General features: G+C 46.1%; 2 protein-coding genes across 5 annotated transcripts in view; both read left to right on the top strand.

Annotated features, from left to right (window-relative positions):
• DNAJC6 (DnaJ heat shock protein family (Hsp40) member C6) overlaps nucleotides 1-6,533 on the top strand; it is a 60,292-nt gene extending 53,759 nt beyond the window's left edge. For all 4 annotated transcript variants that reach the window (XM_039486260.1, XM_039486259.1, XM_039486262.1 and 1 more), the window contains 2 exons: nucleotides 3,311-3,487; nucleotides 4,491-6,533. In XM_039486260.1, coding sequence (XP_039342194.1) covers nucleotides 3,311-3,487; nucleotides 4,491-4,592 — 279 coding nt within the window. In that variant the 3' untranslated portion in view covers nucleotides 4,593-6,533. The remainder of the gene's footprint in view (nucleotides 1-3,310; nucleotides 3,488-4,490) is intronic.
• A 7,398-nt stretch (nucleotides 6,534-13,931) lies between these two features.
• LEPROT lies at nucleotides 13,932-20,958 on the top strand. Its single transcript, XM_039483258.1, has 4 exons — nucleotides 13,932-14,050; nucleotides 17,052-17,127; nucleotides 18,054-18,240; nucleotides 19,535-20,958. The coding sequence occupies exons 1-4, from the start codon at nucleotides 14,035-14,037 to the stop codon at nucleotides 19,649-19,651; spliced, it is 396 nt and encodes a 131-aa protein (XP_039339192.1). The 5' UTR covers nucleotides 13,932-14,034; the 3' UTR covers nucleotides 19,652-20,958.
• The last annotated feature ends 270 nt before the right edge of the window (nucleotides 20,959-21,228 follow it).

Here is a 21,228-nt window from a genome sequence, read left to right as displayed (position 1 = left end):
GTCTCTGTGGTAAACTGAGTTTCTTGCTCAGTGACATTGCCATGGCTGGTGGTCTGCCATAGGACTTCAGTTAGCCGTACCTGCTAAAGTCAGGGCTGCATTTTGTTCTCTGTATTTGTTGATCCCACATGCTCTAGCATTCTCCTGTTTCCTCTGCTGAAATTCTTTCTCTTTTGAAGCAGACTTGTTGATAGAATTGCCAGATTATGTCCTAGGTGAGCCATTCCAGGTGGGAAACTATGTTGCTACTGAAGCTATCAAGGTAGAATGGGGAGGGAGGAGGAATAGCTCAATCAAAAACCAAGTAAACTTTGTTAGGAAAATACAATTTGTGTTTAAATTTGACAGTGAAAGGCTTGGGGATCAGTCTGGATGTGCAGATAAGAGGTGCAAAATGTTCTAAACATTCAATGAACACTAATACCAGCTTGATTGCAACTAGTTGTAATCTTCTTCATACTAATTGGATATTACTCTTACCTAGTATAGGCTACATAATTCTTCTAGTAATTCAGCTGGTTTTGAGTTTAGTGCATGCAATATTGTCTTCCAATTAGCATCTTGCAGAGCAAATGAAATCACCAGTCCACTGATTTTCTCAGTGCCCTTTTCTTCTGATGCTTTTTACTCCTGTGAGTCATCTCTTATTTTAGAGCTGTTGAACTATTTATAGTAACTTTTTGTCTTTCTTGTTAATGGGAAAGTAGGGCTGAAATTGGCAACCACTAAAGATTACTAAATTGCCTATGTAGTGTATAACTGCCATATTTGGCTATTGGATTATGTACCTTGCTAGGCATGAAGGGAAATCTTAAGGCAAGGTCCTCCAAAATCTAAAGATGCATTTCTTCTAAAAGCTACATGCCCAAATGTGGCTCTTAGCCTCCTGTAAAAGGATTATTTTAGTTATACACCTTATATTCAAAGGAATGTACATAATTTCAAGCTTCATATGGAGCTCAACCACGAGTGTGTTACATTGGTAGTCCATTGATGATGACGAAACCTGTGCAGGAAATTTTTTTGAGTGAGAAAGCCGTTGCACAGAGGCAGTCCCACTCTCTTGGCTGTGGCAGTCAGATTCTAGCGGCATGAAGAATCGTTATGGCTGGGGACTTCCTTAGCTGCAGTGGGTGACCAGGACATCGTCCCTGCCTTGTTGTGCTGACCATCCCCCATAGCACATTGCTGAACTGCCTTCATGGCCGTCGAATCACAAATTGATTTTCCTCCACCCAGTCCGTCGGAACAGTCTTTGCGTGCTAGAGAAAGGGAAACTGCCTATCTCACCAAGGGCAAATGACCCATTGGCTACCCTCGCCTGGTTTAGCCTGCTCGTTGCAGCAGTTTGCATGCGACACCAGCCACACCCCAGTAAAAAGCTACTTGGGAGCCACAGGTGAGAGCTGGGTGTAGATGGGGACCAAAGCAGATGAACTGCTCCCTAAGGAGCACAATGTGTTCCTCCAACAGAGGCACTACCTCTCCCTGCTATCCCCCATACACCCCACCACTAAAGTACTTGTCTGAGAAAGCAATAACACATTGTCTGGCTCTTGACCCACCTCTAGCATGTAGTGTGGTCTTTCCTGGTGCATGTCTGCGTAGTACTGACGGGAGAGCACGTTAGGACTGAGAGCGAGCTCATCATTGGCATGGTCCCCCTACATTGCCACCTACCTATCTAGATTTCAATCTTCACAGATTTAAGTGGAGGCTAAGTGCCAGTATTACATAGCAACAGCTCTATATCTAGCTTCAGGTCACCGGGGTACTCTGGGGACTAATAGCATAGGGCCTTGCTCATCTGGCTGCCTGGTTCATACCCTGTTTAGGGCAGTAGCGGTCAAATGTTTCCAACAGAGAGCTCTTCCGTGTGAGCTGGTCAGTCCTCTTCCTAGTGGCACTCTTATTGGTGACCTCAGCAGAGGAATTACCCTCTGATTCCTAAGGTTGGGTCTTCCAAGTCAGAGCTGAGAAGCAACGAAAAAAAGTTGCTGTTCCTCTTCTGTGGATAAATGAAATTTCAGTCTTCACTGTGGTAAATCTTGCATCTCTCATATGGCACTTAATCCTCATCACAGCCTTCTGATGGGAACATAATCTCCACCTTACAAATAGGGAAACTGAGGCTGAAGGATGAGATGGTTTTTGTTCAAATCCAGAGGTACGGTTTTTTTTTAGAGCTGGGTTTCACACTGAAGAACTCTGACACTGCTGTGCAATTTAGAGTTGTAAATGTCAGCCGATGGGTTGGATCACAGAAACCCCCTTGGGGGCTGCCAACTGATGTGCCAAGACTACTTCTGCCCCTGCTTTCCCTGCCAGCTTGGGACTCCAGCACCCTGTCTTGTTGAGCCAGACACACCAGTCTGCTCCAACACAGACCCAGGGTCTGAACCATATGCCCCAAAGCTGCAGACTTAACTGAAAGCAACTTAAGAAGTGTTCCTGTGTTTAACACTCAGATGCCCAACTCCCAGTGGGGTCCAAACCCTAAATAAATCCATTGGCCATTTCCCTTTAGCACTGAATATGCTCTTCTGAAATCTGCTATTCTGTAGATCCTTTTTTAAATCAGGTATCAGTTCAGTGCTTTGTGGGAGTGACTGAAGGTTGTCATAAGGGAGGTATTGTAGGAAAAATGGGTGCAGACTCTTTAATGACTTAATTACTTTCTAAAAAAGGAACAGATTCCAAAGCTGGAACACAAGAAGAATGGGATGAGGAGGAAAGGAAGTGGTACTGGCTCAGTCAGTTTCTGATCTTAAATTATGTGACTGCATTCACCAGTGTCTGGTGAGCTGCCCTGCTGGGACATAGTTATTGTCTCTCCAGGGTAGTCCGCTCACAATTAAATGTTAAAAAGGGGCTGTTCAGTCATTGCAGTTGTGCATCAAAGCTTGCCATGAGAAGTCCACCAATCTATTCCCAAGGGAGGGTGGTGGTGATAAGTAACAAAGTCAGACTGCCACAAAAGGCTACAGTGGTGGTGCAGTGACTTTGACGATCCTGAAATACTTGACTCATATTAGTACAGTCTCGGAGATATGTACAGAAGGTGAGTGGAATCTAAACTGTTGTTCCTCCCCACCCCAATACACCAGAGACTCCTTAAAAAACTTTCCCCACTCTGAGACTCTCTGATAACATGGTCTTCAACCTTTTCTAAAATCTGGGCCTGAGTGTTGGGGGCGGTGGGGAGAGTGATCCTTGGAAACCCTTGCCATCCAAATGGCAAAATGTGGATTTGACACTCTTCACATCGGTTATGGATGCTTTCTTGTTGAGAATTGTCTCTTGTCTCCAGATCCTAGAATGGATTGAAGGGAAGGAGAGAAACATAAGAGCACTGCTGTCAACGATGCACACAGTGTTATGGGCTGGAGAGACTAAATGGAAACCCATCGGCATGGCAGATCTTGTAACTCCAGAACAAGTGAAGAAGGTCTACCGGAGAGCAGTGCTTGTTGTTCATCCTGACAAAGTAAGTATATCTTTTTATTTTTTAAGAACTAATCTCATGAACAATTGAAAGGTGAGGTAGAAAGCATGAGATGTGATTGCACCAGCTCGTTAAATGGTTGAATAGGGAAATTGAATCCAAAAAGAGCTAAGCTTGTTCTCAAGACCAGTCCCTTAAATGAGCCCAGGCAGTTCAAATTTGGGTACAAACTTCCCCCAAATACAAGGATGTTCAGATTCAGGGTTTTGGTTCATCCTCACACTTTAGTTTTTGAGCCAAATTATCCATGAACTGCTCCCATACTATCAAATGTCCTGCAGATGGGAAGAGCTGTTTTTTTTTTTTTTAAGTGATCTTTACTTTTATAATGATTTGAAAATAGAAGACAGGCTACAGTCTGTCAACAGTGTGACATGAAACAGGAGAGTGATGTTCAGATTTGATCCATTAATCCCTGGTAGTCTGGGGATGCTCCTATCTTTGAGAGGATGGTGGTTTTGGTTTTGCTGTACCCGTGGCCCCAAGACTGGGTTTGCATAACCAGGGATGACCATTGAGAACAATGTTTGGGTTGTGAGGCTTGCAAGACAGGGAGATGCTTCTGTTGGGGAGCTGGAATGACCTGCTGTCAGACAGCAGCATCCTTCATTGCATGTAAGGTGATGGCCAATTCAGTGTCCTTTCACGAAAGCCTGATGTTAAAACCCTCATTGCCCTCATCTTGGGGCTGCAGTGCTGTACTCTGGAGTTGGAGGCAGCCTTCCAGACTAGCTGTGAGGCGCCCTTGTATACTAGAAAAGCTATGGAGGAGCGGGAGGGCCATGAAGTTTCATTAAGATGTATCCAGGGTGAGTAACCTTAGTAAGAGCAGTTAGGTTTAGTGAAGCAAAAGCAAACTGAGAAGCCCCTTTTTTTCCCCTTGAAGTAAACTACTAACTACTTTAAACTACAGTGTTTAAATGTCAATTGTATGTATTCTGGTTTAGCAGATGGGTGATGGATTCTTTACTTTGCTCTCTTGTAGGCTACAGGGCAGCCATATGAACAGTATGCAAAGATGATCTTCATGGAGCTAAATGATGCCTGGTCAGAATTTGAAAACCAAGGCCAAAAGCCTTTGTATTAACCTACTTTCTCAGACCTGTGCTCGTGCTCGTATAGTCTCTGATCACAACTTCGCGATTTTCACAGATCACCAAAATCTGGCTGGAAATTTGGAAGTTTCAAAATTGCTCATGAACCTAACACTTATCACGAAGAACAAAACAGATGTTCCCTCATACATACATACATACATACATCACACACACTTCAAAAGCACAGGAGAATTTTAGCCACATGTCTCCTAAGTGGACCTGTGTAGCTAAAATTGCTCATATTACTTTGGAAACATATCCTATATTTCCAGAGTTAAGTGGGGTGAGGGAGGAATGCATTCTAGACAAAGATGGAACTGTTTTGTCTTGGGACACTTGACGTCCCACTTCTGACAATGAATTGTAGCGAGACACCGCACTTCAAGTGAGTGCAATAACTGGAGATTATGTCCAACCTTCCAAGCTGAGATCCAAATGTAAGTGTTCGCCTCCAGGGACCTGGTTTAGGCACATCTAATAATAATTAATCCTCATTTGATATCTAATCACTTTTAGGATATTCTCAAAGACAAAAGCTGAGCAACTGGATAAGTCAATATGGCAACTTAACGCCTTAAGCAGAGAACTGTACTTCACATTACAGCCAAGCAGTGAAATATTGAGAACAAAATTCTACAGCACCGTAGAACAGAGAGTGACTTAAACTGAAGATCAAATATTTGATGTTACACCAGCCTAAACTAAACACCGCTTAAGATGCAATGTTCAGGGAATAGTGAACTGTGTGGGTGTCGGATGAGTCCGTAGTTGTAGAACGGGAATGGTAAGCATTTACCACATTCCTGGTGAAGCTGTACCCATAAGTAGAACTGTCTGATAGCCCATGTTTTTTAAGATTGCTATGTCAGTTATGCTGCTCCTTCAGAAGCTTTCCACATTAGTTAAAAACATTTAACTTGAGGGTTTGAAAGATCTTGCACCACCATGTTTTATCAGTTCCAACCAACTGTCTAAAAGTTTCTCAGAGCACTTGGGAAAGGGGTCATGATAGAAATGGAATCTGTTACCGCTTCACCCTGCAGATCACAGTACGCAAGTTATTCAGGAATGTGGAATTTGTCTGGCCTTTGAGAAGTAACAACAGGGCAGTTTGCATATTTAAAAGTTGCACAGCAATAATGGCAACATACAGGCGTGTCTGATGCTGAAGCTGAAGCCTTTCTTATCTAGTTATGCAGCAAGTTACTTTGACCCAGGCTATTTCTCCTTTTGTAAAGTAACTAGAAATAATGGTTTATTTACCACACGTCATGGATGAGATGAAATCTCATATCTGCTTTAGCTTTAAAAGTTCAGCATATGCATAGGATGGGCAGAAAGGTTTCCATATTAATTCTTTAAGGAAAAGATCTATATCTGATGTGAAAATCTTTGGAAAGCTGATATTTTTAAAGACAATCCATTTTTGTTTGTTTACTTTAAATTTTAATTTTCCAGTGGCAAAATATTTACAGCAAAGGCAGCATGTCAAAGGACAACACTTTCTGTATAAAACTTCATCTTTTTGTCGTATTGGTCCATTATTTATTACCATTAACTGACAATGTGATACCAAAACACACTTTTCCTTTTTATATACAAGACCTTAAAATGTTCAAGATAACCATAACAAATGATATTTATTAACATATTATGAAATGTTTTTGATCCAGTATGTGCTTGTCTTATTTAAAAAGATAATTGGAATGTGAATCATGTTCCTGTGGTTTGTTGATTTATTTTGTTTCTCATTCACGTTTGTAGATATTGTGTGAACTATGCCTATATAATAAAAGGATCTCATTGATGTAATATACATTTTTGAAATGATAAACTACATTAGCTTTGTATCAAGTTTGTCATGGCAGAGAGCTCTGGATAACTCCTCAATGTTCACAAAATACAAACCATCATTAAACTTTAAATAACACAGGAAAAAAAAAACTTACCCAAATTTAAACTTTGATTCTTCTCCAACCTAATGGTTTTTATGGTGCATGAAAGTTTTGGGACGTACTTATCTCAAAATTAGTTAACTCGGCAATTCATTTATTTTCATATCTTGTAGTGACAGAGCTTATCAATGTTCAGGTTTACTGTTTGTCTAAAATTATTGTAATTTTTTTGTAAATATGCTATGTGACTAGTCTAAAACATTTGTATATATATTAAAGCTTAAATTCAATAAATCCAGGTATGTTCTCTGCTTGTAAAGAAACCTCCACTTTATTACTCTGAATACAATTTGGGGGAATAAAACTGTGCAAAATACAGGTTTAACTTCAGCACTAGCTCTCCTGCTTATACTGTATTTACAAGATTTTTACATGTGCCTAAACAGACCCCCTTTAATCATGTCTCCGGAGGAATGGACCCACTCAGCTATGCACCTGAAGTAACTATTGCTACTTTTTGTGGAGAAATAAATCAACACTGGGTGCTCCCTAGAGACTTTTCCTCTAGAGCAATGGTTTTCAAACTTCTTAGGTTGCATACCCTTTTCCAAATAATGTAGTTTACCACATACCCCCATGTGAGATAGGAAGAGGCAATGTGGGGGAGCATGCAGGGGCATGTGCGCCCCCCCAAATTTTGCCTTCCATTTAGCAACAGCTAATAGAGGCTTTCAAACTGTGGGGGTGCAGAGGAACATGGGTGGGTGGGGGGTAGTGGCGATGCCAGGGGGCTCAGGCCAACCCTGCCCTGCAGGGTTTGGGGAGGGAGTGCCACCTCCACTCTCTGATTCACCTCAGTGGGCCACCCAGCCTGTCTGGGTTAGAGGGTGCAACTAAAATTGTAACTCAAAAGAGTAACTGGTGTTTGCCTCTTACCTACCTCCTCTACTCCCCCCCCAAATGTTCTTTGCCCCCCTAACAGGGCATGCCCCACAGTTTGAAAACCTCTATACTAAATAAAACGTGTCTGCTGTTACAGGATTTTTCTCATGTAGCCCCTGATGAGAGGTGGTATAGATACCCCAGTTTGAAAACCACTGCTCTAGCGCAAACAAGCTGAGCGAGGAAGTTAGTCAGCTTTGGTTTCTGTTGCTGAAGACAAATTAGATTAATAGGACAATAATATCTTGATGCATATGAAGAACAGGTATATTGCAAAACTACACAACTAGAAAATGACTTTTTTTAAAAGCAGTTCTATTTAAAAAACCTAAAAGCCCAGAGTCTGATTTCATTGATGTATATAAGTGGAAATCAGGTTTTGTATGTTTGTGCTTGCTGTGATTATGGCTTTGTCTATCGCCATGTCTATACTACAAACTTTGGTCAATGCAAGCTATGTTGATGGAAAGCTGCTGCAATTACTGTGTTGCTTATGTGTGTGAGCACTTGGCTGCTTGGGTCAGCGCTGCATGTACTCACCAGGAATGCTTGTGTCAAAGTACAGTGTGGTGTACCATGGATACGTATCCCAATGTAGCACTCACCACTATCTGGTGCACTGTCTTTTGAGAAATTTTCACAATGCAGGGTGGGGCAGAAATCAAGTCTTGCAGGGGGCTAGGAGCAATTTTCTCTGTCCCATAATAACATCCACATCCTGTAACATTTTTGTGTGTTTTAAATCCTACAAACCCACCTGGTACTCTTTGCTCTCCACCATCTCTGACAGAAGCATGGAGCCCACAGAGCTCTGCACTATTATCCTGAATGTTACAAACACAGGACTAAGGACACAGGACTAAGGCTTTAGGAAGTACGGGGCCCAATTCGAAAATAAATAAATAAAAAAAACGTGGGGCTTGTACTCACCAGGTGGTGCTCCGATTCTTCGTTGGCACAGCAGCAGCGGGTCCTTCACTCGCTCCAGGTCTTCGGCGGCGAGTCCTTCAGTGCCGCTGAAGACGCAGAGCAAGCGAAGGACCCATTGCCAAAGTGCCACCGAAGACCTGGAGCGAGCGAAGGACCTGCTGCTGAAGACCTGGAGCGCCGCCAGGTGCGTAAAAATTTAAAAAGGCACCTCTAGCCAGGGAGGGGATTCTCGCTGGGAGCGGGGCCCAATTCGGGGGAATTGGTGGAATAGGCCTAAAGCCGGCCCTGATTAAGGATCTCCGCTATTTGCAGAGTCCCAAGGAGAGCCACAACAACAGGGAGACATGCCTATTTCTTCAAGGACAGGTTGCTGAGGGATGTAGTGAAAACCAATTCAAGGTTCTTGGTGGCATTTCACGGAGAAGCTGCCAGTGGTGGGCCCAAGGAACAACTATGGACTGGTGGGATCACCTCATAATACAGGTCTGGGACAATGAGCAGTGGCTGCAGAACTTTCAGATGTGAAAGACCATGTTCCTAGGTCTATGGGCCGAGCAAACCCCAGCCCTCCTTTGCATGGATACCACAATGAAAGCTGCATGGATAGTTGAAAAGTGAGTAGTGATCATACTCTGGAACCTTGCAGTGCCAAATTGCTACCAGTCAGTAGGTAATCAGTTTGGAGCTGGAAAATCCACAGGGGAGATCTATTGTCATGCAAGTTTGTAATTGTCTCCTGCTATGCAGGACTATGACTCCTGGCCAGGGCATCGGAGCCTTCCCAAAAGTGGCGGGGGGGGGGGGCCTCCCCACAGCTCCCCATGTGGTTCTCCCCGATCTTGCTCTGGCTGGGGGAGGGGAGGGAGTGCAGAGCTGCAGCCTGGCCATGTTAAGAGCCATGCAGGCAGCTGTGAAGAGCCACCGTGGCCCTTCCACCTGCTGCTGCGGGACCCCTGAGCTGGAACCTGGAGTAGAGGGTGGGCCCGGGTTCCCCTAACAGCCACTCAAGATGTGGCACAGACCATGTAGAGGACAGTGGACTGTGTGGGATGATTTGTCCTGGAAAGACTTTGATACCCCCTCAGCAGGGGGACCCGTGGAGTGACTTGATTGGAGGGCTGAGTCATCAAGAGGAGACTGTGGGTCCTGGAGCAGGATGAGAGGACAGTGGGAGAGAGATCACCAGAGAACATAATGCCTGACCAGAGCTAATCCCCAGAGCTAACCAGGGGAGATGCCACCAGCGGTGAGTGATCCCTGCAACACACTGTTTTTCACTGAACCTGTGAGTTCTGTGGTTCTGTCCAGTAACAGCCAGTGGGTGTGCTGGGTAGTACTAGGCATTCTGCAATACATGTTGTGAAGTGATAAAAATGAATTCATTTTCAAAACAATAGAAACTTACTGTATACCAAATACAGTGCAAAAATGTTAAACTACAAAACAAATATACTATAAACATCTAAAATATGTTAACAGAACTTGAAAATTAGAAAGGTAGAAAACATTTGTGTCCATTTCAGTCCCCTTTGGCTACACATACAGCAACTCTGGCTCTCACAGGTTTGTGTATTTGAAGCTGCGATTCTCTTTATTGGCTCTGGTAAGGGTAGGGATGTGGCCCCTGAAACAATGCGGACTGTAGGGGGTGGTAGAGAGGTGTTAAAGTGAAGCTCTCCGTAGATTGTATGAGGAAGTGAGCCCATAATTGTTGGACCTCTAAGTCAACAAGAATCTACAGCAGCGGTTCTCAAACTTTAGTAACCTGAGGACTCCATTTTGATTTAAAATTTTTCACAGACTTCCCAACCCCTGCCCCTCCTCTTCCCACCCTCCCTCCTGTATGTGCCCTGTCCTCCCTCCTCCCTCTCCCTCCTAGTGCCTCCTGCACACTGCTGAACAGCTGTTCCCCAGAACTAGCCAGGGGAGAGAGGTGGAGGAGGGGAGTTGATCAGCGGGGCCTGTCAACCCCCTGGAGTACCCTTGTGGCCCCAGTTTGAGAAACACTGGTCTACAGTATTTATATTGGCTGCCTAAGAAGCTGCATTATGTCCTGGTGCATCTCTCTCTCTCCCCTCTTTGCTGGGGGGGCTCCTGGGCCTTTCTCCTGTCCACTTTTTTTCTTTTCCATGGTTTCTGTTGTATCACCAACCAGGCCCTCTGAGCACAGTCCATGTAGCACTGGCTTGCGGTATCTTATTGACCATAGTCTATCATGTTCTCTTCTTTCTCCTCCTACCATACCTCCAAGTACCCTATTCATAGGAACCCTAAGCCTAGGGCGGGGAGCCTTTCCCAGAGGAACCCTCACCCTAGCTCCAAGTATCCTACCTCTAGGAATACTAACCCTAAGGTGGAAAGCCCTCTCCATAGGAACCCGAACCCTAGCTCTTACTACACTCTCCCTAGGAACCGCAACCCTAGGGCAGGATGCCCTACCCACAAATACTCTACCCAGAGGAACCCTAATGCTAGCATGTTCAGGTGTCCGATGGGTGTGGGATGGGGCACCTTTGAAGGCTGCAATGGCAGTAGCTACAGATAAAATAGATATATCATTGTATTTACAGTCCAAATGGAAAGCAAAAGTTACGTTTCAGCGTGCCCTTTCCTTTTCCCTACAAAATTTTTATATAAGCCATGCTTATTGACACTTCAGCATTGGAGTGCCACAGTACAGCCCTCCAGCCACAGCCATGGGGAGCATGGCCCACCGGGGTGGGGTGAAACGAAGATGGAATTTTTTGGTTGAATGAAACAATAAAATCTTGGCCCCTGTTCCCATGGGTACAATAACCAGGCAATGATATGGAGTACTGGCACTATTTTCTACTGGTGGTGGTGATTTTAACTGATATCTCTTGAGGGTCATACATACACAGAGAGCACAGAAGCTGCTGGTTCCCAAAGCCTTCTGGGCTGGTATGCTGTTACCCAGTTTACTGCAATGGTGCCAGCCAAACTGATTGTGGAGTGGTATGGAAAAGCCACCTACTGTGGAGGAAGAAATAAGGCTGCCATCCCTCAGGAGAAGAGGGCCGAGTACCTCAAGAAAAGTTCCATTGAAAGATCTTAGGAGGAGATGAAGGCCTTCCCTACGTACATCAACAAACTACTCCGCATGCCTGCCCTGCCCAACCTCACGGGGCAATGGAGAGCAGTAATGGGTGACCAAACAGCTTCCTTAAAGCAAAGTATCACTTATTTAGAACAAATGAACTTAAGAGAAAATAAATTTTTAAAATAAACCAGCCTAAATATATGTGCTTTTCCCTAATGCTCACCATTCCCAGGGTGTGGGAAATCCCCATTCCTTCAGATTCCCTCTGCAGAGTCTGCCTACCTAGACAGCTGTTCACCACTGAATGCCCTTCTCCTACTCAGTACTTTTTAATTCTAAGTTTTTAGTCTCTAGTTACCAGCCTGGCAAAACAAGGCTTGCGCTGCCTTGGAGACAAGATATAGGATCTTGAAGCTGGCCCTTCTATCTTCCTAATGTGTACCATCTCTGACCTCTCAGTCCTCATCCTCAAAGGAAATCTGCACAACACCTTCAAAAGGCTAGCCTGGGAACTTTAATTCATAATTCTGCTAGGCTCCAAAACTTATGGACATAATAAAGACACTGGATTTATGGCTCATTACAACAATCTGTAACCCAATAACCCTCCTTTTGTCTTACCACTTAAATGGTCTTTTCAACATGTGTTAACTCCTTTGTTGTTCCACCCTTGTATTTAGCTCTGACACTCTGGGCCGGTCTACACTTAAAACGCTGCATCGGCACCGCTGTAGTGCTCTAATGAAGATGCTCTAAGATGATGGGAGAGAGCTCTTACATTGGCATAGTTAATCCACCTCCCCGAAAGGTGGTAGCTATGTTGGTGGGAGACGCTGTTCAGCCAACATAGCGCTGCCTACATGGGGAGTTAGGTCGGTTATAACTGTGGCTTGGGGTGGATTGTTCATACCCTGAGCAACATAGTTATACTGACATAAGTATGTAGTATAGACAAGACCTCTGAGTGCCTTTCCCAGATCTGAAGAAGAGCTCTGTATGCCTCCAAAGCTTGTCTCTTTCACCAACAGAAGTTGGTCCAGCAAAAGATATTACCTCACCTGCCTGGTCTCTACTGTGTACATATGTATTTGTAGCTGGAAAGACATTGTTTTGCCTTCCTGTGCAGTTCCCCATTGAATTCAAGCAGTATAGGCATATAATAAATACTGCCCTAACCCCACTAAGAATTAGACCAATGCATTCATACAAGAAAAAGTCTTCTAACCCAATACAGAGTAACTTCCCCTCACTGACCTGGTACCATTGGTACATATCAGTATTCATAGGTTAACACACTGTAGCTTCTACAGTATTCATAACATTTCATACTGTTGCCATTTCTATCAAACATACACCAAGAACAGTGGAGTGTGTAATTTCTCAGTTGCCACAAAGTCTACCAATTCATTTTGTTTTGCTACATTTATCCTTCTCTTCTCCTAATGTGCTGCCATACAAATAGCAAACCTCATTTAATGGGCCCATGTCAGTGACTATGACTTTCAGCAAGAGTGATCTAATTAAGTAATAAATTGTAGTGCACTTGGATTATCTTGATGCTGGTTTTCTAGAGGAGACAAATTCATAAATTTAGTGCTCATGTTTTAATTAGGTGGCTACCCCTGATCCAGATTAACGGTACCTCTGGTTCATACCATCAGTAGACCGTAACTTTATTATTAAATTCCAACCAGCTGACTTCTGGAGGACTGTTTCCTTTCACGAGCCAAGGCAGGGGCAACACTACAAGATGGCTTCTAGAAAAATAACTTTTTCTTCAGGCTCGTTTCAGGTGAGAATTGCAGACTTTGTCTACCTGCTTTTCCTGCAAGACTCTAACAGGGCTGATGGGGGAAGGCGCAGGATTAGGATAGCCAATAAACGCAAAACCTGATAGCTCAGTGGTTTGAGCCTTGGCCTGCTAAACCCAGGGTTGAGAGTTCAATCTTTGAGAGGCCAGTTGGGGATTGGTCCTGCTTTGAGCAGGGGGTTGGAGTAGGTGATCTCCTGAGGTCCCTTCCAACCCTGAGATTCTGTGTAGCAGCAGCAATAGTTGCTCAAAACTCTTGTCTGTCCCATGCTTGTTACACTGAAACAGGTGGGGGGAAAAGTCTCTCTGGGACAGGCTCCTCCTCCTGGGAGTGGGAGGAAGGGAGCCCGCCAGGGCCGCGCCCCACGCTGGAGTCCGCCAGCCAAATCCACGCGTGATGCTAGTGAGCGCTGTAAGGCGCCGGCCCCCAGGGCCGCTCGCACGGAAGCACCCGGAGCCTTGGCGGGCTACGAGGCGAGAGGGCGGCGGGTCCCAGGGCTCGCTGGGGATTTGCGGGGGTTTGGCTCCAAACACCCACGTTGGTTCACGGGGGGGAGGGGACACGCGCGGCTCCACCCGCTGCCGGGGCGGGGATGGACACGGGCTCCCGCCGGGGGGTGTCGCGCCGCTGGCCCTTTAACGGCCCCGCCCTCTGTGGCCACGTGGGCCGGGCCGGGGCGGAGCTAAGGGGGGAGGTGTCTCCGTGAGCGGAAGCCGGAAGTAGCCGCAGGCCGCAGATCCGCTCGCCGCCCCGAAAAGCGGAGCTCGCCCCCCGCTCTCTGCTCCCCGCGACCATGGCGGGGGTGAAAGGTACCGAGCGGCGCCGGCCGGGGCCTGCCCCAGAGACCGGCACCCAGTCTCCGGGGGAGCGCCCGCCTGCTCCCCCCCACCAGCCTCGGCACCCCCGCCACGATACCGCCTCGGCACCCCCGACTGCTCCCCAGCCTCGGCACCCCGCCTGCTCCCCGCCACGATACCGCCTCGGCCCCCGACTGCTCCCCAGCCTCGGCACCCCCTGACTGCTCCCCAGCCTCGGCACCCCGACTGCTCCCCAGCCTCGGCACCCCGACTGCTCCCCAGCCTCGGCACCCCGCCTGCTCCCCGCCACGATACCGCCTCGGCACCCCGCCTGCTCCCCGCCACGATACCGCCTCGGCCCCCGACTGCTCCCTCCGAGCCTCGTCACCCCCGACTGCTCCCCTGCCACGATACCGCCTCCCCCAACTCCCCTGAGCCTCGTCACTCCCCATTTCACCCCCGCCACAATACTCTCCTGAGCCTCAGGCCCCGACTGCTCCCCAGCCTCGGCCCCCCTGACTGCTCCCCGCCACGATACCGCCTCGGCCCCCGACTGCTCCCCAGCCTCGGCCCCCGACTGCTCCCCGCCACGATACCGCCTCGGCACCCCGACTGCTCCCCAGCCTCGGCACCCCGACTGCTCCTACCACCTCGGCACCCCGACTATCCCCCAGCCACGATACCGCCTCAGCACCCCCGACTGCTCCTCCGAGCCTCGTCACCCCCGACTGTCCCCTGCCACGATACTCCCCCTGAGCCTCGTCACTCCCCATTTCACCCCGCCACAATACTCTCCTGAGTCTCATCACCCCTACTGCTCCCCAGCCTCGGCACCCCTGACTGTCCCCGCCACGATACCGCCTCGGCACCCCGCCACGATACCGCCTCGGCACCCCGACTGTCCCCTGCCATGATACCACCTCGGCACCCTGACTGCTCCCCCAGCCTCCGCACCCCTGCCACGATACCGCCTCGGCACCCCCCGACTGTCTCCCCGCCACGATACCGCCTCGGCCCCCCCTGCCACGATACCGCCTCGGCACCCCCCGACTGCTCCCCCCAGCCTCGGCTCCCCGCCACGATACCGCCTCGGCACCCCTGACTGTCCCCGCCACGATACCGCCTCGGCACCCCCTGACTGTCCCCCCAGCCTCGGCACCCCCCAACGGCTCCTCTGAGCCTCGTCACCCCTGACTGGCCCCGCCACGATACTCCCCCGACTGCCCCCGAGCCTCGTCACTCCCTATTTCACCCCCGCCACAATACTCTCCTGAGCCTCGTCACCCCCGACTCCTTCGAGCATCCTCACCCTCCGGACTCCGTCTGTGAGCCTCATCAACCCCTGATTGGCCCCCAGCCACGATACTCTCCCGAGCCTCGTCACCCCCGATTCTTCTCCTCCGAGCCTCCTCACCCCGATTCCTGGCCTCGATACCCTCTCAAGTTTCATCATTCACGATCCTCCCCTGAGCCTCATCACCCCGATTCCCTACCCTCCTGAGTCTGGCCAGCCCGATCCCCTCACCTCTGATTTCGTCACACCTCCCCCCACCGATTCCTCCTCTTTGAGCCACTCCAAACCTGGACACTCAGATTCCCCCTCCAGCATCCTAACCCCATTACTCCCCCTTTCACCCCTGCAGCCACGGCACCCTCCCGAGCCTGGACTAGGGTTGCCAAGCCTCCAGGATTGGCCTGGAGTCTCCAGGAATTCATCTAACCAAAGCTGGCAACCCTACCTTGGACACCCTGATTCTCCCCTCGCCCTGTGAGCCTGGACACTCCGATTCCCCTTTCTGAGCCTCATCACCTCCTGATTGCCCCCTCCCCTCCAGCTACAATACCTTCCTGAGCCTGGACACCCCGATTGCCCACCATGATTCCCTACTATGAGGCTCATCACGCCTCGATTCCCTCCCTGCACAGTCATGATACCCTCCTGAGCCTTGTCACTCTTGATTCCCCCTATCCCGAGCCTGGACACTCCGATTCCTCCTTTGGAGCCATGACATCACAGAGTTCCCATTCCCTCCTCCCCGAGCCTCATTGCCTCTCCCTCACTGGGTCGCCCTCCCCCAGTTCCTCCTCACCTCACTCTCCCCCTTACCCCCTGAGTCTCTCTGACATTCCCGATTCTCCCGTTCCTTCCATCCTGGACACCCCCCCATTTCTCCCCACTGGCCCCCCTCGCCTCTGAGTCTGGACACCCCTAGTTCTCCCTTTGCGGCCCCCTTGCACACCTCTGATTCTTCCCCATTCTCCCTGGCCCCAAATCTGGTCCCCCCTCAGTTCTCTGGATCTTATTTCTCGTTTTGCCCCCAGAGTAGCTCCCCAGCTCCTCCATCCTTCCGCAGGTATTCCCTGAAGTGGCTGACATCTGTAAAAGTTGTGAATAGTTTTGAAAGGCTTGAGGTGATGTTACAAAAGGCCATATTCTCAAAGATCAGGGTCTGATGATACTTTGGCCTTGTTTAGCTTGGGGGTAAGGAGAGAGACTTGCTGGTTTCATTTTTTGCTTTCCATGCACTCTTAGGGTGCTACAGTGTGGATTGCAAACACTGTAGGGAACAGTTTGAAGTCGAATAAAAGCCTTATTTGTGTTATGGTGTGTCTTGATTTCACAATATATAAAAATGCTATTATTAGATTTTAATGAAACTTTAAAAAGAGTAAAAATCCCTTAACTTCTATTTTGAAGCTTCAATAAGTTGTTGCTATGGTCATTCAAGGAAGAGTATGGTATCAAGAGCAGAAAAGGTGACGAATAAAAATCAAACGAATGAGGAATGTACCTGTCTGCTACAATGATCGTTAGTAACCAGATCACACAATGAATTGAAATAATGAATCACTTTGCATTGCAGCTGCTGATTCAAGTCAAGGGTAGTTTTTACTGACTCTTGGGGAAAGTTTTGCTGTCACAATGTCAGGGTGACTTCCTCTTAAAGTTATAATAATTGTTGTTTTGTTTTGAGTTTTCAGCATAACAATCCATTTCTTTGCTCTTGTACAGCCCTTGTTGGTTTATCCTTCAGTGGAGCCATTGGTCTAACGTTTCTTATGTTGGGATGTGCCCTAGAATATTATGGGTAAGAAATAATTCAGTTCAAAAATAAAAATTGACTTTGTTCTAACTTTGTGTTCTTGAATTGCCCATGTCAATACACACATGCAGTCTAGTTGTATGTCGGTCCCATATAATTTGGAGTATGCACATTTAGCCACTGTTTTACTAGCTAAAAGATAAGGTCAGTAGTTGTTAACTAAGAATTGTGGACTCTGATTGGATGGCTTTGTAACCCATTTAGCTTTGCATTTACGATTATTCATATTAATCCTACTATCCTAGAACACCATTGTAAGGTCCAGAACCAGCACTTGGTAATGGGGCTCTAGTTATTGTAAATACACTATTTTCATTGATGTTTAACTCCTGTAAAAACTGGACTAAAATCATTGTATACTGAATCTCGGTTGGGTAGAACTATAGTATTGTTTAATGAGTCAGTAGTTTTAACTTTGTAGAAGTATTTTTGCAGTAGATTTCTCTAGCATTGATTTGATTTTAATAAATATTTTACTGAATTTATTAAAATAGTAATACCGAATTAATGGAGTAGAGGTGAATTTATCTGACATGGACAAGCAGCATTAAAAAAAATACAAATGATATTTAAATTTTACTAATTCTAAACAACAACCAGATGGTTTATTTTTGAAAAAGTATATAAAAATAACTGTAAAATTCACTGAGTTTTAAGATTAACTATTAGATATACACTTTTCCAATAGTGACTGAAGGGCAAAAACATTAAACATGCTTACATATAATTGTTTTCTGATCAATAAAAGCTAAAAAATAGGTTATTTAGTTCAAACATTGGTCCTGATCTTACAAAGTCACATATAATTAATTTTGTGCATGTGAAAATCCCCTTGAAATCTATAAAGTTGTCTGTCTAATTTGATTGTGAAAAGTAACTTTATTTTCTTTTGGGGGCTTTTTCTCCCACAGCGTGTACTGGCCCCTGTTTGTCTTGATATTTTACATCCTTTGTCCTATTCCTCACTTCATTGCAAAAAGAGTGAGCGATGACACTGATGCAGCTAGCAGTGCCTGCAGGGAATTGGCATATTTCTTCACAACTGGAATTGTTGTTTCTGCCTTTGGAATGCCTATAATCCTTGCACGTGTTGAAGCGGTACGTTCTGCTGACTCTTTCTTATTATAAGAAACTTAGTACTGTTGCACATTTGTTGACAGTTTTTATGTCCCTGCCTAGCTTGTATTGTTGCTCTTTTCAGCTCAAATCCTGGAGTCATTTCTGTTCACAAACGTTCATTTTCATCCCTTGTGATCCTTAACTAGTCTACCTACTCCCATTTCCAGAATTCTTGATAGTAGCTCTTCTGAAATCTGTATCTATGCCTGTTCCTTTCCTGTCTTGGGTATTACAGCTATCTTATTTTGGTCTTCTAAAAATTCTGTTTACTGAAGTTTAGGGCATCCAAAATTATGTGAAATAAAATGAAATTCTTGCTTAAAGAAATAGGACCATATGTCCAAAACTACTTTCCTGGTTTTCAAAACATTCCCCAGACTTGCTCTACCCTACCTTTTATCCACCCACTAACTCCGTTCCTCTCTGCCCCATCCCTGAGCTGCTCCTCTGTGGGATGGATTCAGTCTGACACTGGTTCTTTGCCATGTATGTGGAACTCTTTCCTCCCTGCTGCTAAATTACTGAAATGCTTTTTTTCTTAATATCACTTTACAGACTTCCTCTTTTGCTTAGGCTTTTGTACGCTTCATTCTAATGTGTTTTGTAATGCTCTGTATGAAGGACACTATATAGAAACAAATTGATTTAGCAATTGTAGGTTTTTGACAGTAGGCAAAACCAGAAATGCCCACAAGAGGGTACTCGAATCCCTAGCAACATCTCCTAAGAGCAAAATATTTTTAAGGCTGGGGCATGGGATTGTTTGGCTACAAAAAGCTATTGCTATTTATTTTTGCAAATTATTGTTCATTGTTATTCCTTGCCTTGATTTTATGGAATATCTTCGAATCTGTAATGCATAGGAGAAAATTTAGCTCATGCTGCAAAACGTCTGTTAGTCTATAAGGTGCCACAGGATTCTTTGTTGCTTTTAGGAGAAAACATTGAGCTTGAAACAATTTTCTGTATCCTTTATTATTTGTTCTTTTTGCCAAGAGGATTCTGCTTTAAGATAATTATTTAGTTCTGAAAGATAGTGTATTGAAGAAGACTGTCTAATGAAGGGAGAATTTATAAGTATAATACTTGTTACTTCAGTGGGTGCTAATTGAATGCTTGAACTGAATCAATTATTCGTTGGTCTTTTCCCTTATGCTTTTAGCACCCGTGTGTAATATTTCATTTAGCTTATGTAATGCATGAAAGTAACACAGATCTGTACACATCATGTAAACCAAATAAGGATTTTTTTTCTTCTCATCTTGTATTTCAGATCAAGTGGGGAGCCTGTGGTCTTGTGCTTGCTGGCAATGCAGTCATTTTTCTTACCATTTTAGGCTTTTTTCTTGTATTTGGTAGAGGAGATGACTTTAGCTGGGAGCAGTGGTAGGACTTCACTACATCACTATGATGTTGGTGATATGCAACATACATGTTTATATACTGTATATATGGATGTGTGTATGTTGGAATGTTTGTGCCTGCACATGTAGCCTTATGCTATCCGAACATCATATGCGTTTTTACACTTGTATGTCCGCCAAATTAAGGGGAAAGAGCCTTCTGACAGCTTTTTAAATAGGTACAGAATAAGCTGAAATCACAATAGCTAAATCTGTCCTTAAATCTTTGTTTACACAGTGTGCACTATTTTATTGACTTTTAGTTTTTAATTCTGATATAATATTGGTATGTATGTTGGGAGTCAGTAACATAGCTGACATTTTTACAGCATAATCAAAATGGACCTATATACTGACTGTACAGTTTAGTCTCCTGGTTTCGCTAACTTGATTAATTTCTGTTTTGTGACTAGGATGGAACAAATATTTGCCTCTGTATTCAAATAATTGTAATTTTCAGTAGCTTGTTCTCTCAGTTTAAAAAAACCAAACCCCATTGAGTACCCATAATACTGCTGCCAAGTATCTCTTTTCCAATCCACGATAAAGGGAGAGTGAGAAGTATTGGATGTTCTAGGAGGCTATGTTCTAATTTCTCTGAATTCTCAGGCTCACCTTTGTATTAATGGCCCATGGCGCACTACCAGAACCACATCTGGTCTTGCATCTCACTACTACAGGTAAAGGGAATGTAGATTCAACAAACACCCTTCCCTACACTCAGTCAGCATTCAACAAATAAAAAAGGAAAATATTCTGTTTTCATCCCACTCTAGTTGTAACTGTGGGTATATGTTGGGGGTAATCGGATAATAACTCCATTTTAATGTCTTACCATGTTATAAACTGACATTACTTCTTACCGTATATACTCGTTCATAAGCCAAATATTTTTTAGTAAAAAAGGGAAGCACCAGAGACGGGGGTCGGCTTATGAACGGGTACAGAGGGAGAGGTGGGACACAGCCCCTCCCCCCAACAGAGGGAGCAAGGAGAGGCAGCACAGCCAGAAGGGAAGAGGCAGAGGCTGGCGTGCATTCCCCCGAGCCTCCAAAGCAGCTGCAGCTCCGGGGCTGGCAGGCTGCAGCCGTGCCGCTCGGCCCCGCCCCACAGAGCAGTCTGTGGCTGTGCCGCCCGGCCCGCTGGAAGATGCTGTGGCCGCGCCGCCCGGTCTGGCCCACTGGAGCAGGCTGCTGCTGCACTGCCCAGCCTGCCGGAGCAGCTCCAGCCAGGTCAGAGACATCCCCTCCTGGCCCTCCCCAGATAAGGTGGGAAGGGCTGGGATGGGATGGGGAGAGTGGGGGGGGTCCCAGGCTAGGGGCGGGATCATGTAGGGGGTGGTCACAGGGGTTACTCCCCTGACTCCCAGCTTCTCCTCCCCCCCAAAAAACTTGCCCACCAGTTGCTGTCCCGGCCCATCAGGGTAAGCAGCTGTCGCGCCGGGACACTTTGTTTACTTAGGTTTACCTCCGTGCCTGCGGATGCTCGAGGTAAACAAACCATCTCGGCAGCTTATCCTGATGGCTCGGGAGCCAAAGTTTGCTGAGCCCTGAATTATAGGGTT

Source organism: Mauremys reevesii, linkage group 8 (assembly GCF_016161935.1).
Source record: "Mauremys reevesii isolate NIE-2019 linkage group 8, ASM1616193v1, whole genome shotgun sequence".
Classification (NCBI taxonomy): Eukaryota; Metazoa; Chordata; order Testudines; family Geoemydidae; genus Mauremys; species Mauremys reevesii.
This window is presented reverse-complemented; position numbering and strand designations above follow the sequence as displayed.

What these genes read in the sequence shown, in the direction of transcription:
- LEPROT (XM_039483258.1), top strand. An exon ending in TGTGCCCTAGAATATTATGG is followed by an intron (nt 17,128 to 18,053) that starts GTAAGAAATAAT and finishes TTTCTCCCACAG; the next exon opens with CGTGTACTGGCCCCTGTTTG. An exon ending in TCCTTGCACGTGTTGAAGCG is followed by an intron (nt 18,241 to 19,534) that starts GTACGTTCTGCT and finishes CTTGTATTTCAG; the next exon opens with ATCAAGTGGGGAGCCTGTGG.